Below are 14382 nucleotides of genomic sequence, written 5' to 3' on the forward strand. Positions count from 1 at the left end.
GGCAAAGAGGGCAAGTGTCTGGAACTTTTGGGGTGCAAGGTATTTCTACGTCTAGCCTACAACTCACAAGCATTACTAGCCAAAAATGATTTTTCTGAATTACAGTAAATTTGAGGAACTTACTGATAGCCTGCCACAACTTGAATGAGCTCATTTTGAGGCACTTACTGAGAAAAGGAAGCTGGTGGCCAGAATGCCCCTCCAGTTGGCAGTGGATGCAGCAGATACCTCCTCCAGGGCGATGGCTACAGCCATAGTCATGTGTAGGGAGTCTTGGCTCCATTTTTTGGCTTTCCTAGGGAGGTACAGAATGCTATTGATGACATCCCTTTTGACGAATCCTATCTTTTAACTAGAAGATTGATGGATTGCTGCATACGCTCAAGGATTCCCGGGACAATCTTCACTCGCTGGGCACCTACACTCCTGCCCCAAAGCAAAAATTGCACCACCAACTACCCACTCACTCAGTGGTATAGGTCTTCTCAAGTTAATTATGACACCTTACAAACCTCTGAGGAAACATCAAAAAACACAGACGTCTCGCCTTCCAGGGTCCCCCTTGCAGGCTGTGACATCACAGCTGCAATCTCCAGCAGTGAGATATTTCTGATGTGAGCCTGAGAGCCACCATCCACTATGCCTACCACCTTGTGATCCCCCGACTCCCTTCAGAGATTGTTTAGCACTCTGTTCCTGAGGTTGGAGTGCAATAACAACGGTCAGGTGGATGTTGAATGTCATCCACCATGGCTGTATGATCCAGTTTATCACACTACTTCCTCCAAGACCCCTGTCCCTCTTCAGGGAGCACATTCATGACCACATTCTCACCTAAGAGGTGAACTCCTTGTTAGAATGGGGAGTGATAGAACGCATTCTCCCCAGAATATCGGGGATCGGGGTTCTATCCACTTCCTGATATCTAGGAAGAAAGGCGGGTAGAAACCAATCCTCAGTCTCCAGCACTTCAGTTGCTTGATCCACAAGTTCAAGTTTGATATGGTCATGCTGGCAGCAATAATCCCATCCTTGGAGAAAGGCATGCAGTTTACTGCTCTAGATATGAAGGACGTTTACTTTTACATAAATATTCATCTGGCCAACAGACGTTTCCTGAGCACCCACCATTTCCAGTGCAGAGTGCTCCCCTTCGGGGTAGTCACTGCTCCCATAGTCTTCACCAAAGTTATTTCCATCACAGTGGCCTATTTCAGACTTTATGGTGTCCTTGTGTTTCTGTATGTCGACCGTTGGTTCCTAGCCGTGAGGTCCAGGCAAGAAGCCCACAAGTCAACCTCCATGCTACTCAATCTTCTTTCTTCCTTTGGAGTCAGCATCAACCTCGAAAAATCGATCCTAGACCCTGTGTACTCTCTGGATTTCATAGGGGCTACCATAAGTTTGGTCATAGCACGAGCTTACTTAACCTGCGAACAGTTCTGGAGATTAATGACGACATAACTCGCTTCATGAACAATTTATATGTACTAGCCAGGACTTGCCTGTCCCTCCTCAGCCACATGGCTTTGTGTACCTATGTGACCCCCTTCGCATGACTCCAACTTTGTTGCTTCCAGACATGGCTCCAGTCTGTTTACTTACCAAACTGCCACTCCAGGGCTTCCATGCTGATGAATCCCCATCAAGATGCTATTATCCCTTCAATGGTGGACAGACCCACATCGCGTTTGTGTGCAAGTTCCCTTTCTTTCCTCTTCCCAGATAAGATGATTATCACTGACGCATCCCTGGGGAGCTCACCTCAATGACCATGTGGCTCAAGGAGCATGGACTCCTGGAGAATCCAGGATGCACTTAAACATCCTGGAGCAGTGAGAACAGCATGCCAAGCCTTCCTTCCCTTTGTCTGCTCCCATCATGTCAGACACCCCACCGCTGTTTTTTATATCAACAGACAGGGAGGGACAAGATCATCCGTGCTATGCGCAGAGGCAATCAATATCTGGAATTGGTGCGTCAACCACTGGATCCTCTTGTCCGCAGCCAATCTTCCAGGGACACAGAATGTACTCACGGACTTATTCAGCAGACATTTTGCGATGGATCACTTGTGGGAACGTCACAATTTGGTAGTACGCAACATCTTCACTAAGCTGGGGGGCTCTGGTCAGAGTCCTGTTTGCTTCACAGGTAAACAGCAAATAGGGACCATCTCTGGGAGGAGGAGGAGGCTACTTATCTCGAAGAACCTCCTGTTACAGGTGTGTGGTCCCTATCTGGTTCCACTTCCCTCTGCTACAGATCTGCCAGATTCGCAGTGGAGAAGGAACTGGAGACATGGTCAGTCTGCCCTACCCTTTATTGCCTCTGATGGAAGCACAAGGCAAGCCAGGGCGCATGTGTGGACCAATGGATACTACTTCAGAAATTCTCAGACTCCAGGCACATAGTGCGCATGCATAGCCCCTCAGTGGAATACAAATAGGGAACACACAAATCAAAGAACCTTCAGTTACAGGTAAGTAGCTTCCTCTTCTGTCTTGTGTATATAGTGGTGACAGAGTAATAGTTTTGTTTTGTGAATGAATTAATTATAAAATACTGTGGTGGATTACACAATCTAGTAGAGAGAAGTGCATGCCCTTCCAGTACTGTATTATGTTCATTTCAGGGATAGTGGAGTTAGGGAAAGGGCAAACGGGTTTGGTGTGCTTTGACCCGCTGTATGGCACCTCTAAATCAGCTTGTGTTGGATGTAACCAAAAGGTGTTGCCATCTAATAGTTCTGTGGTTTAAGTGAAATATGATTAGCTTCACTTCAGTATGTAATGGTTAGATATCCATATCATGCTTGAAGGTTTGAATGAGTGGTGTGGAATTATAAGAACACAGAGCATCACCTCTAATCTGGATTTTTTTTGTACTTGTTAAAGTACGAAACTTAACAGTATAGTCTCCTTTTTTCCTTACAGGTCAGGAAGCCCTGAAGCCTATTTTAGAAACATCAGACATGAACAATGTAATCTATCATAGTAGGAGGTCTCTGCAATTCTGCAGTAGATTAACATTGTGTTTGAGAGAAGGGTATTCATGCTATTTTAGTATTAAGCTTTTGATGCATCTGCTCTGAGTCACCCAACAAAGCTTTGTCAGTGTGTGTTTGGAGTTGTGTTCAAAAGTATTTGTTTCCCTCTTTCAGGAGGAGACGGTCAGAATGGAGATGGGCAGCAGACCGAGCAGCTATAGTCAGTCGCTGGAACTGGCTCCAAGCTCACGTCTCAGACCTGGAATACCGAATCCGACAACAAACAGATATTTACAAGCAGATTCGTGCTAATAAGGTAAAGAATGGAGGGATTTGGGGATGCTTGTTTTTTGTCAATGGCTGTTTCCTTTCGGAGAGAGAGCGGGGTGTGCATGCATATTACATATTGTTCTGGATGCTGAGGCTTAATATGTCTGCTGTCTGCTGCCACTAGGCATATTGCACAAATGTGGTTAGTTCGAAAATTAATTTGAACATGTGTCAGGAACAATTCTTTCATCTGGGGGTGACAAAGAGCATAAAGATGGCTGCATCACTTAAGCCAGTGATTATAACGGTTGAACAGGGCTGGTTCTGAGAGCTGTTACCTTCGCAGCCAGTGTGTGAAAGCTGTTACAGTGAGTTCTTGTGGGAGTAGTTGAGGGTGAGTATAAAGACCAGCAGAGCAAGAGAATTCTGGGGAAGAAGAAACTGATCTGTACTTAATGCCCAAAAGGATGTGACTTTTTTAGACTCTTATCAGATGACACAAACTTTTAAAGTACCATAGCATCAATATATGGGGCTTTGGAAATTGGGGAAGATTCCACCGGGGGAAGCCAGCAGAAATATGTAGCATTTCAAGGGGTTGAAGGGTCAAAAAAGGAGAGAGAGATTCTTACATAATTGTTGAAAGAGGAGATAACGGGGAGGAAGAGACTCTAATAAGAAAATACTACAATTGGGATATTTCAGGTCTAAGTGCAGCTGCTTTTATTTGGAAACAGACTGACATAAGTTTGCTTCCTGTGGGTTATAGTGTCATACTTGACTTTTATACAAAACTTCCACTGTGCTTTTACATAGGCTCTAGTGGTCTGTGTGAAATGTAACTTTAGAGGCAAACTAGGAGCCATGTTCATGGAAAATTTTAAACTTGAAAGCAGGAAATAAATGGGAGAGATGGAGGATTTGTCATCCCCGTTCCAGACATCTGCCCTAGAGAAGAGCAGGCTGTGTGTTTTGCATGATCGGAGTGGAGCTAATATTCTTTACACTGTGCAGACCAGCATAAATGTCTGTGGCGGTGCAGCTTTTCCTATTTTGCTTGAGATAGCATTTCCATAGGGCTTCCACTTCCTCAATTTCATCTCCCCCCCCCCCCCCCCCCAAAAAAAAAAAAAAAATTTGGGAGCTAATTTTAGTACTCTGGAAAATAAATGAGACTCTAGGTTCGGACTTTAAGTGCTGAGTGAATTTCCACCTTCCAATTCTGCCCAAAACCTATGCAGTTCTGTCCAGTAGTCCGGTCCAGGGCCTCTTGTCAGCTCTACTATTACTTCTGATCTGTAGCATTTCCTCTTCTTCCAACCCAAAACCCCCATCCACCTCTGCTGGTGCACCTCAGACCCTAATGTACGATGTACCCACAGATATTCCAGCCCTGGGTTTCTCCTGAATGTTGATCAGTAGTTCCAAGTGAGTTGAAGTCTTTCTTTTTTTTCTTTGTGTGTGGACATTCATACCCATTCACATGCAAACCCAGGTCTCTAGATTGGGAAACCCCAGTATGAGCGTCAGTGTGTTACTTGCTGCGTTGGAGTTATTCTTTCAGTCGTCATAATGTGGACCGCTGCTTGTGTGGGCATCCATTTATACATTTGACAAACAGCAGGTTAAATGGAGGCAGCCAGTCAGGGCTGGTGGTCTGATGATGACTTGTTCTGTTCAGGCCCCAGGTTCTCTGTGCATCAAGGGCAAGGGTTACTGGAGTGGCAACATACTTTGCCCCTGGCCAAGGGAGCCACCTAATGTTGTTACTAGTTTGAGTGCCATTCAGTGGGTCTGACACAAACTACATCCATCTCTTATCCTTCTGGTTGCAATCACATGGTGTTCCAAGGACTAGCGGGTGAGGGGGACATATATATGGGAGGTGCATTTAAATAGCTGCTATAATTGTGTAGACTAGAATCAAGTGCCTTTCCTGCTCTAAGTATTGCAGTGTTTAACAGAAGTGAGCTGTAGCTCACGAAAGCTTATGCTCAAATAAATTTAGCGCAGAGACTCTAGATGTGGTAACCATTCTGTACTAAGTGACAGCTTACCCACAGCCTGGCATGTCTAAATCAAAAAGGATTTGTCACCAATTTTAATCATGATTTTTAGATCAACAAGCAGGAAATCTTGATTTTAAATAATCAATTTTAATCGTATTATGCTAAGCATAAGTACCTAGTTATTTTCCAAAAGAAGATTTGATTCTGATTGGTTGGTAACCATTCAGACAGGTTGATTTGCAGCTAAATATAGCATTTACACTAAATGTGGTATTTCTTTGTGCTAACCAGGATAGGGGGAGAGAAATGGCGGTGGAGTGGAAGGATATGTATTAACAAATATTTATTAGCAATACTAGAAGTTAGCTTTTATTTAGATTCTTAATTTTTACATTTTTTTATGTTAGAATGTTACATTTCTTATTGTGTCAAACTGTATTTGGATGGATATTCAAATTTAATTAAATATGCAAAAGCAGCATTTTAGAATGTTTTATTAAGTAAAGCACACTCAAATGTTCAGGATACATAAGGAAAAAAGTTGATCTGAAAGTTTGTCAAAAGATGTTTTACATATAAAATTGATTTCTTAAACAAAGGGTTGTATATCTGTGGTTAGTGAATTGAACTGGTTCTTGTTTTCTCACATCTCTTTTATTCAGAGATTGGAAGTGGAAAATAAGCTTTCCTTCCTTTTCAACTTTGTGGTTAGTTTATTCAAAGTTAAGAAGTCACTGGACTGAACTAGTTGAATAAACTGAAACGAAGAACATGTTCTCTCTCTACCTGCAGAAGAGGCTACTGCTGTCAAAAACTAGTTTAGTACTTCAGTATGCTCTGGTTCCAAGTGCTTAGCCAGTGACTTCCATCAATTCAGTGATTTGAGTTTCTTAAAATCTTGGCAGCAAATGTACTGCTTTATATTATTTTAAATTATTTTACTAGATTATAGTAAGCGTAGGCCTTAACATAGGTTGTCATAACTTCAAATGTAATTTTAAATAGTTGTGTTAAAAATTAAACCTATAATTTATAAAAATACAAACTATATTTAATTTTAATCAAAACGTATTTAAAAATGGATTTATTTTTAAATACATTTTTATCTATACTTGCCAGAACTTGTCCCGTCCCAGTCATCCCCCATTCTTCTCCCCTCTCCTCTCACTTGCAGGAGCTACTGGGATGGAAATTTTGATTAGTCATACAGTACTACTTGGAAGTTGATAAAGAGGAGAGATGGGGAAGAACCTTCAGGCAGGGCCCAGAGTCAGCTCTGTGGCAGAAATGCCAACACTTCCCCCTTCTCAATAGCTGGCAGTAGCAAGGAGGCTGGATTTTCTTGTTAGGACATTTGCTCCTGGACTATGTCGGTATGCCCCCTCCCTGTGTCTTTAAAAAAAAAAAAAAAAAAATCTGCCTCTAGGTGGTAGGGGTTTAGTTCTCTAGCATATGTTTGGTAAATTTTTCAAGCCCATGGAATTAGGGAAAAGTGCTTAGTAAGAGTATGCCTCTAAATGATCTCATTCAAATGTCAGATGAGGAAAATGAGTAGTAATCATGTAAAACAGGTCATTTCTACATATCAAAATGCTCTACAAAGGAGGGTAATTATCATTTCCATTTTATGCATGGGAAAACTGAGGCACAGAGATGCAGTGACTCGTCCCCCTAAAGGGACACAATGAATCAGCGTAGAGCTGGCAGTAGATCTCCTGACCCTGTGTCCTGTTCCCTGGATCATGCTGATTTGGGACTGTGACAGATACTGAGCCTTTCACCTCTAGGACAGTGGCTCTAATTTAAATCTGAACTGTGGTGGTGGTAATCAGAAGTTGTCACAATTACTTCTGTTCATTCTGTGCAACTTTGCGGTTTCAGTCCGTTTTCCAGTGGATGAACATGTGTCATGTCACAGACTATCACAACTGGGAACCTTGATGGCAGTCCCAGCAAAGATGCATCGGAAACTAAACTCCCTTCTCAACCATGGAGATGAACTCTCCAGGTCACAGCTATAATATATCGGTGGGTAGGAAGAGGAGGTAGCTTCTGCATGCACTGCTGCTTTCTATACTCATACTCCTGAGGGAATTCTATGTTGTCCTCCCCCACACACACCCCCAGAAAAATTCCGTGGGGTGGTCTGGATGCGGGGGTGTGTGTGTGTGGGTGCAGGATACTTCCAGATGCAGGGAGTGTGAGACTCATCGGGAGGGGTGGGCGTTCAGCTCCGTGGGGGGGGCGGGGGTGCAGATGCATAGGAGTTGGGTGGATGGGGGAGCAGCTCCCCATAGTGACCATTCTCTACATGCCTGAGGAGTGATGGGGACAAAAAGCGGGGAGGGGGGAGGTTGCGGGGCTTCCGGCAGACAGGGGAGGCTTCTGGGGGTGGGTCTGACCCGCTCCTGGCCGCTTCTTCAGAGAAAGAGCAAGGCCTGTCCCACCTAGCCAGGACTAGTAGCTGAGCCCAGTGCAGGGTAGGAGCCACCAGCCAGGGTGTCCCCAGCCCCCTCCCCTTCCCCCGGTGATTTACTTCTCCGCTGGCTGTCCAGGGACCCAAAATGACACACCCGTGCTGCTGGGGAGGGCACATCACCATCTTGCAGCTTAGTCTTGCTTCCGCCTCAGAAAGTCATTTTTCTGCAGGGAAGTAAAGAAATCTGCGGGGGACATGAATTCTGCATGTGTGCAGTGGTACAGAATTCCCCCAGGAATAACTTGTTCTCTGGGTAAATGGAGGATGTGAAATGAGAAGGAAATGGGATGTGCCTATGAAGTAATTTACTGAAGAGGTGCTCTGTCGTCAGGTCCTCTTCTCTCTTCTGTTGTACTAAGTGCTGCAGGTGCAGTAATTCAGTAGGATCCCTGGTGAGCCAACATTGAGCAATTTGTCAGTTTTTGTTCTAGAGGCTCCCAGTGCTTAGGACTAGCACAGACTGTGCCTGGTCTCTTGTCCACAGAGAACATGAGTTGGAGCTACTTACGCTTGTGATACAGGAAACTTTTCATTAGGAATAGCTGCAATCTCTGTATCAGATAGAGATTTTCTGGCCAGCAGTGGCTAATATACCCTCTTGAATTTGACCAATTTTAGTATCTTTTTCTGCTCTAAAGGGAAGGAAACCATAGCCCAGGCCCTGCCGAATACCATCCACCTGTTGGCATGTTAATAGTCTGTTCTGCAGAAACTAAGTTTTGCCCATGAGTCAAACTTGGCTTATTTTAGTAATGGCGATTTCTAATGTTTTTGTAACACCGCTGTTGTGTGTTCAGAACCACAATACGTATTGTATTCTAACGAGAATGATTGGTTAGAGCGTGGGACTAACGCACCAGATTGAGTACTCACTGTCTCATCAGTGACTTGCTGTGTGATCTTGAGCAAGTAACTTCGACTCCAGTCTCACCCTAGCGCAAAAGCCCTAGCCTCTGTGCCTTGTTCAGGGGAGCTACTCAGGGCTTGGAGAAGGAATATCTTTCCAGGATGCTCCCAGATTTCTGTAGCTACCACTCTTGTGTCTGTTGTCTCCAGCAATGTTCAGAGAGCTCCCACAGACAGAGCTGTGAAAAAAAGCAACCCAATGAGTTTTTGGATTTTATTGGGTTTCCCTGTCTTTTTCCTCTTCCTCCCCCCCCCCCCCCCCCCCCCCCCCCCCACCTCCCTTAGCTGTCTGTCTTTTGGAAGTATTTACATGAAAATGTCATGTATGGAGGTTTTTAGAGCCTGGCGTTTCTAGTATAAGCTTGAACCTGTGAATGAAAAACTTAATTCTTCTGAAAGTCCAAAGGAAACACTGATTCTTGTTCCTTTTGAGGGAATGGGTGCTTGTCTACACTAGGGTTTTGGTCCTGATGTACATCAGTAGTGCAAATACCTAGTGTAGATATGCTGTATTGGTGGAAATCCTTTTAAAACACTGCTTGAGTATGTAGGAATTCGCTGCATAGCGCTATCTCCATATTTAAAACAGCCCAAATCTTTATGGAACTGTCTCTAGAAATCTAGATGGATCTAGTGCAGTGGTTTTCAGCCCAGTCAGCATACAGCTGCAGCCCACGTGACTTCCTTAGGGCCATACGGGGATGGGGGTGTGTGTGTGTGTATAGTGTGGATTGCGACCCACAATGGTAAATAGCTTGAGAACTGCTGATCTACTGGATGCAGTCCTAAGTGATTAAAGCGAAGAGCATGGCTAGTGGGTGGAATCAACTATCATTGGCTGTTACCCACTCCCCTCTGTAAGTTAAATTTCTGCAAGATGGGCAGCTAATCTAATATGGTTCTATATATAAAGCTGGCTAGCTCATCTCTTCGACTTAAAGAATGTTGAGCTCTTAAGATTTTCTTTTCAGTGAGAAATCATCTCCCAGTATTGTGTCCAAGTTGAAGATTCCATCTGAGAATGCAAACTGTGACTAAGTCTTTTGTCATTTGTTCACGCAACAAAAGAACGTCTCAGGTGAAACCATCCTAAATTTGTGTGGGTGTAAAAGGTACCAGTCAAAATAATACAATTCAGTCAAAAATTCTGCAACCGCCATCAGGCTCTACATAGCTGATTGCAGGGGTGTGGGGGGAAGAAGAGAACATAGCAAGCATTTTACACACTGAGGGACTTCAGAAAAAGAGAGCCTAAGATTACAAAAGCAATTGAAGACGATTTCAGATGGACTTGATAGATTACAAGCAGATCACACTATCGTCATGGTCTCTGGGGATCTGGAACCACACAAGGACAAAATTGAACAATGGTTCGGAGCAGCAGTAGAATCTTTTGGTTACTTAGCCAACATAATTTGATTCCATATTGATCGTAAATTGAGCCTAGAACAAGAATGAGGCTTAAAATATGGTTGCTGCGGAAGGAGTCCTGAATTCCTTTTTTTTACTCTTGCATTTAAAATTGTACTTCCAGATTTCTATTCCAAATCTAAATTTTTAAAGAAAACTGCAGAATTTTGTTGTCTCAAAATAGGGCAGAATTGTGAAGTAAATAGTGGAAGACGGAGCAGTTAAATTCAGAATATCAATTTTTACAAGATTTGTAGTGCTGTCAAGCCAGCCCAGCATCAGTCTGGTGTGTTTTCACCATATTTGGATGGTTGAATTGAAACTTCGTAGTAAGCTGTATGCTGGAAAAAAAACAAATACATTAAGTCTATATGTATTTATGGGGAAGTTTAAAGGCTTGTAGGCCTAGCTAGTAGCAAACTTGTGTTAACCAAGTTGAGATTTTCTCCAGACACTTCACTTAAAGGCACACTGGTTTAGATAAAACAAAAAACAAGTTTATTAACTACAAAAGATAGATTTTAAGTGATTACATAAGTGATAGTAAACAGATCAAAGCAGATTACCTAGTAAATAAACAAAACCACAAACTAAGCCTAAAACACTAGAAAGATCGGATATGAATTAGCAGTTCCTCACCCTGGCTGATGGTACAAGCAGTCCACCAGGTTTCCATACACAGGCTAGAAATTGCTTTAGCCCAGGACCAGCACTTCCCCCAGTTCAGTCTTTGTTGTTCCTCAGGTGTTTTCAGTAGTTCTCTGTGTGGGCAGTGAGGCCCCTCAGTGATGTCACACCCTGCCTTATATAGCTTTACCATATACCGGGAACCCTTTGTTCCAGCCCAGTTTGTGGGAAAATACAGGTAGCCAAAATGGAGTTCAGTATCATGTGGTCTGGGTACATGGCTTTGAGTCATAGCAGCCATTACAGGCTGGCTGAAACGTTTACAGGAAGGCTGTTGATTAATCACAGTTAACTCACACAATTAACTCAAAAATTAATCGCGATTAATCACACTGTTAAACAATAGAATACCAAGGGAAATTTATTAAATATTTTTGGATGTTTTCCTACATTTTCAAATACACTGATTTCTATTACAACACAGAATATTAAGTGTACAGTGCTCACTTTATATTTTTATTGTTGATTACTAATATTTGCACTGTAGAAATGATAAAATAGTATTTTTCAATTCACCTCATACAAGTACTATAGTGCAATCTCTTTATCATGAAAATGTAATTTACAATTGTAGATTTTTTTCGTTACATAACTGCACTCAAAAACGAAACAATGTAAAACTTTAAAGCCTACAAGTCCACTTAGTCCTACTTCTCATTCAGCCAATCACTAAGACAAACAAATTTGTTTACATTTACGGGAGATACTGCTGCCTGCTTCTTATTTACAGTGTCACCTGACAGTGAGAACAGGCTTTCGAATGGCACTTTTGTAGCCAGCATTGCAAGGTATTTAGCATATCTGGCACGTAAACATTTGTATGCCCCTTCATACTTTGGCCACCATTCCAGAGGACAGGCTTCCATGCTGATGATGCTCATTTAAAAAAAAAAAAAAAAAAAAAGCGTTAATTAAATTTGTGACTGAACTCCTTGGGGGAGAATTGTGTGTCTCCTCTTCTGTTTTACTCGCATTCTGCCCTATATTTCATGTTATAGCCATCTCGGATGATGACCCAGCACATGTTCATTTTAAGAACACTTTTTCACAGCAGATTTGACGAAACACACAGGAAGTACCAATGTGAGATTTCTAAAAATAGCTACAGCACTCAACCCAAGGTTTAAGAATCTGAAGTGCTGTCCAAAATCTGAGAGTGACAAGGTGTGGAGCATGCTTTCAGAAGTCTTAAAAGAGCAATATTCAGATGCGGAAACTATAGAAAAAGAAAGAAAATTAACCATCTGCTGGTGGCATCTGACTCAGATGATGAAAATGAACATGTGTCGGTCCACTCTGCTTTGGATCGTTATTGAGCAGAACCTGTCATCAGCATGGATGCATGTCCTCTGGAATGGTGGTTGAAGCATGAAGGGACATATGAATCTTTAGCGCATCTGGAATGTAAATATCTTACAACATTGGCTACAACTGTGCCAGGCTAAAGCCTATTCTCACTTTCAGGTGACATTGTAAACAAGAAGCGGGCAGCATTATCACCTGTAAATTGTAACCAAACTTGTTTGTCTGAGCAATTGGCTGAACAAGAGATAGGACTGTGTGGACTTGTAGGCTCTAAAATTTTACATTGTTTTATTTTTGAATATTTTTGTACATAATCCTATGTTTGTAAGTTCAACTTCCATGATGAAGAGATTGCACTACAGTTCTTGTATTAGGTGAATTGAAAAATACAATTTCTTTTGTTTTTTACTGTGCAAATATTTGTAATCAAAAATAAATATTAAGTGAGATGTACACTTTGCATTCTGTGTTGTAATTGAAATCAATATATTTGAAAATGTAGAAAATATCCAAAATATTTAAAAATGGTGTCCTATCGTTTAATAGTGTGATTAATTGCACAATTAATTTTTTTAATCGCTTGACAGCCCTAGTTTACAGTCAGGAGTTCTCAAACTTCATTGCACTGCGACCCCCTTCTAACAACAAAAATTACTACACGACCCCAAGATGGGAGACTGAAGCCTGAGCCCAAGGGCTTCAGCCCCAGGCAGTGGGCTTTGGCCTGGGCAATGGGGCTTGGTCTTCAACTCGGCCCCGGGCTTTGGCTTCAGCCCTGAGCCCCAGAAAGTCTGTCAGTCCTGGTGACCCCATTAAAATGGGGTCACAAGCTGTGTTCCTTGTAAGCTGTGCGCTTGGGTGGCCATCCAGGAGTGAGTCAAGTGCCACGCAGTTGATTAGCAGAGCCATGCACATCCAGCCGGCAGTGTGTGTTCAGGTGCCCCTCCCCCGCTGCTGCTTTGCAGCGACATTGCTCCTGCAGCTGCTCCTGGGACCCTCCTGCTGGCTGTGCAGAGTCGGGTGGTGGTGGTGGAAAGGAGGGTGCTGATGTCAGGGTGTCCCCCTTCCCAAGCCCCTGTACCCCATCTCCACAGAACAGGGTAGAGGAGACAGGGCTCAGCTCTGAGGTCTGAACAAGCCTTCAGGTGAGCGAGTGCCTTGGACAGCGTACGTTCTCTCGGAGACTTCCCCAGCAACGCGTGTGCGCGCACACTCTTGTCTCTTCCCTGCCCATGCACCCCATCTCCGCAGAGTGGGGACAGAGGGACATGGTGCAGGAGGAGGAGAGCCTTCAGTGAGTGCCTTGAAGAGATAGCGGATGGGCATCTCTCAGAAACTTCCCCAGCAGCCAGCACACACACAGAGTCTGTGTCACATACACACACAGTCTCTGTGTCACACACCTCCCAACACTGTTGTTTGTTGTTACTTCTTGATATTTCCTGCAATGCACATATAGTCTCTCTAATTTTATTCTTTCAAAGTGTGTTATTTTAGTTTTTTGACTGGTCTGTGCATTTCATAATTTTTATTTCTCTCTTACACTTAAATTTAATTCTTTGAATAGTGAGTTCTAAAATGCCTAACTTGTACTGGCTGGAGTAATTTATCCATATTGGTAACTTTTTAAAAAAATATATTGTATCTAGGTTTTTTGTTTCTACTGGTGGCACACATCTGCACATTACCTTGGTGCACATAACAAAATTTATTCCACACATGGGCGGAAAAATATTAAAGGTGACTAGGGTGACCAGACAGCAAGTGTGAAAAAATCAGGATGGGGCTGGGGAGCAGTGGGCACCTGTGTAAGATGTGGCCCCAAATATTGGTACTGTGCCTATAAAATCTAGACATCTGGTCACCCTTGTCATGTCCCATTTTGGGGTCACAGAATCATAGAATATCTGAGTTGGAAGGGACCTCAGGAGGTCATCTAGTCCAACCCCCTGCTCAAAGCAGGACCAGTCCCCAGTTTTTGCCCCAGATCCCTAAATGGCCCCCTCAAGGATTGAACTCACAACCCTGGGTTTAGCAGGCCAATGCTCAAACCACTGAGCTATCCCTCCTGACCCACAGTTTGAGAACCGCTGCACTAAGCTGTTCCATAGCCCGTTGTCTTCATTGATCAGCCATTGGCAGTGTCAAGCTTTACCATTGTTGTACCTGAAAGGCTACCTGTGGGTGTTTTCCAGAGTAAGCACATTTGAAATACAGATCCATAGTCAATATTCATAACTTTGGATACAGAAATGATACATGCATATAAATGGGTAATCCTATTCAGCAAATCATAGCTTTTCCAATGACACCTTACACGACTCATT

At 43.1% G+C, this 14382-nt stretch overlaps 1 protein-coding gene across 12 annotated transcripts in view; it reads left to right on the forward strand.

Annotated features, from left to right (window-relative positions):
* KANSL1 (KAT8 regulatory NSL complex subunit 1) overlaps window positions 1-14382 on the forward strand; it is a 173035-nt gene that overhangs the window by 121132 nt on the left and 37521 nt on the right. For all 12 annotated transcript variants that reach the window (XM_043536792.1, XM_027824411.3, XM_043536795.1 and 9 more), the window contains one exon: window positions 3164-3305. In XM_043536792.1, the coding sequence (XP_043392727.1) occupies window positions 3164-3305 (142 nt within the window). The remainder of the gene's footprint in view (window positions 1-3163; window positions 3306-14382) is intronic.

The sequence above is a fragment of the Chelonia mydas genome, chromosome 27 (genome assembly GCF_015237465.2).
Source record: "Chelonia mydas isolate rCheMyd1 chromosome 27, rCheMyd1.pri.v2, whole genome shotgun sequence".
Taxonomy (NCBI): Eukaryota; Metazoa; Chordata; order Testudines; family Cheloniidae; genus Chelonia; species Chelonia mydas.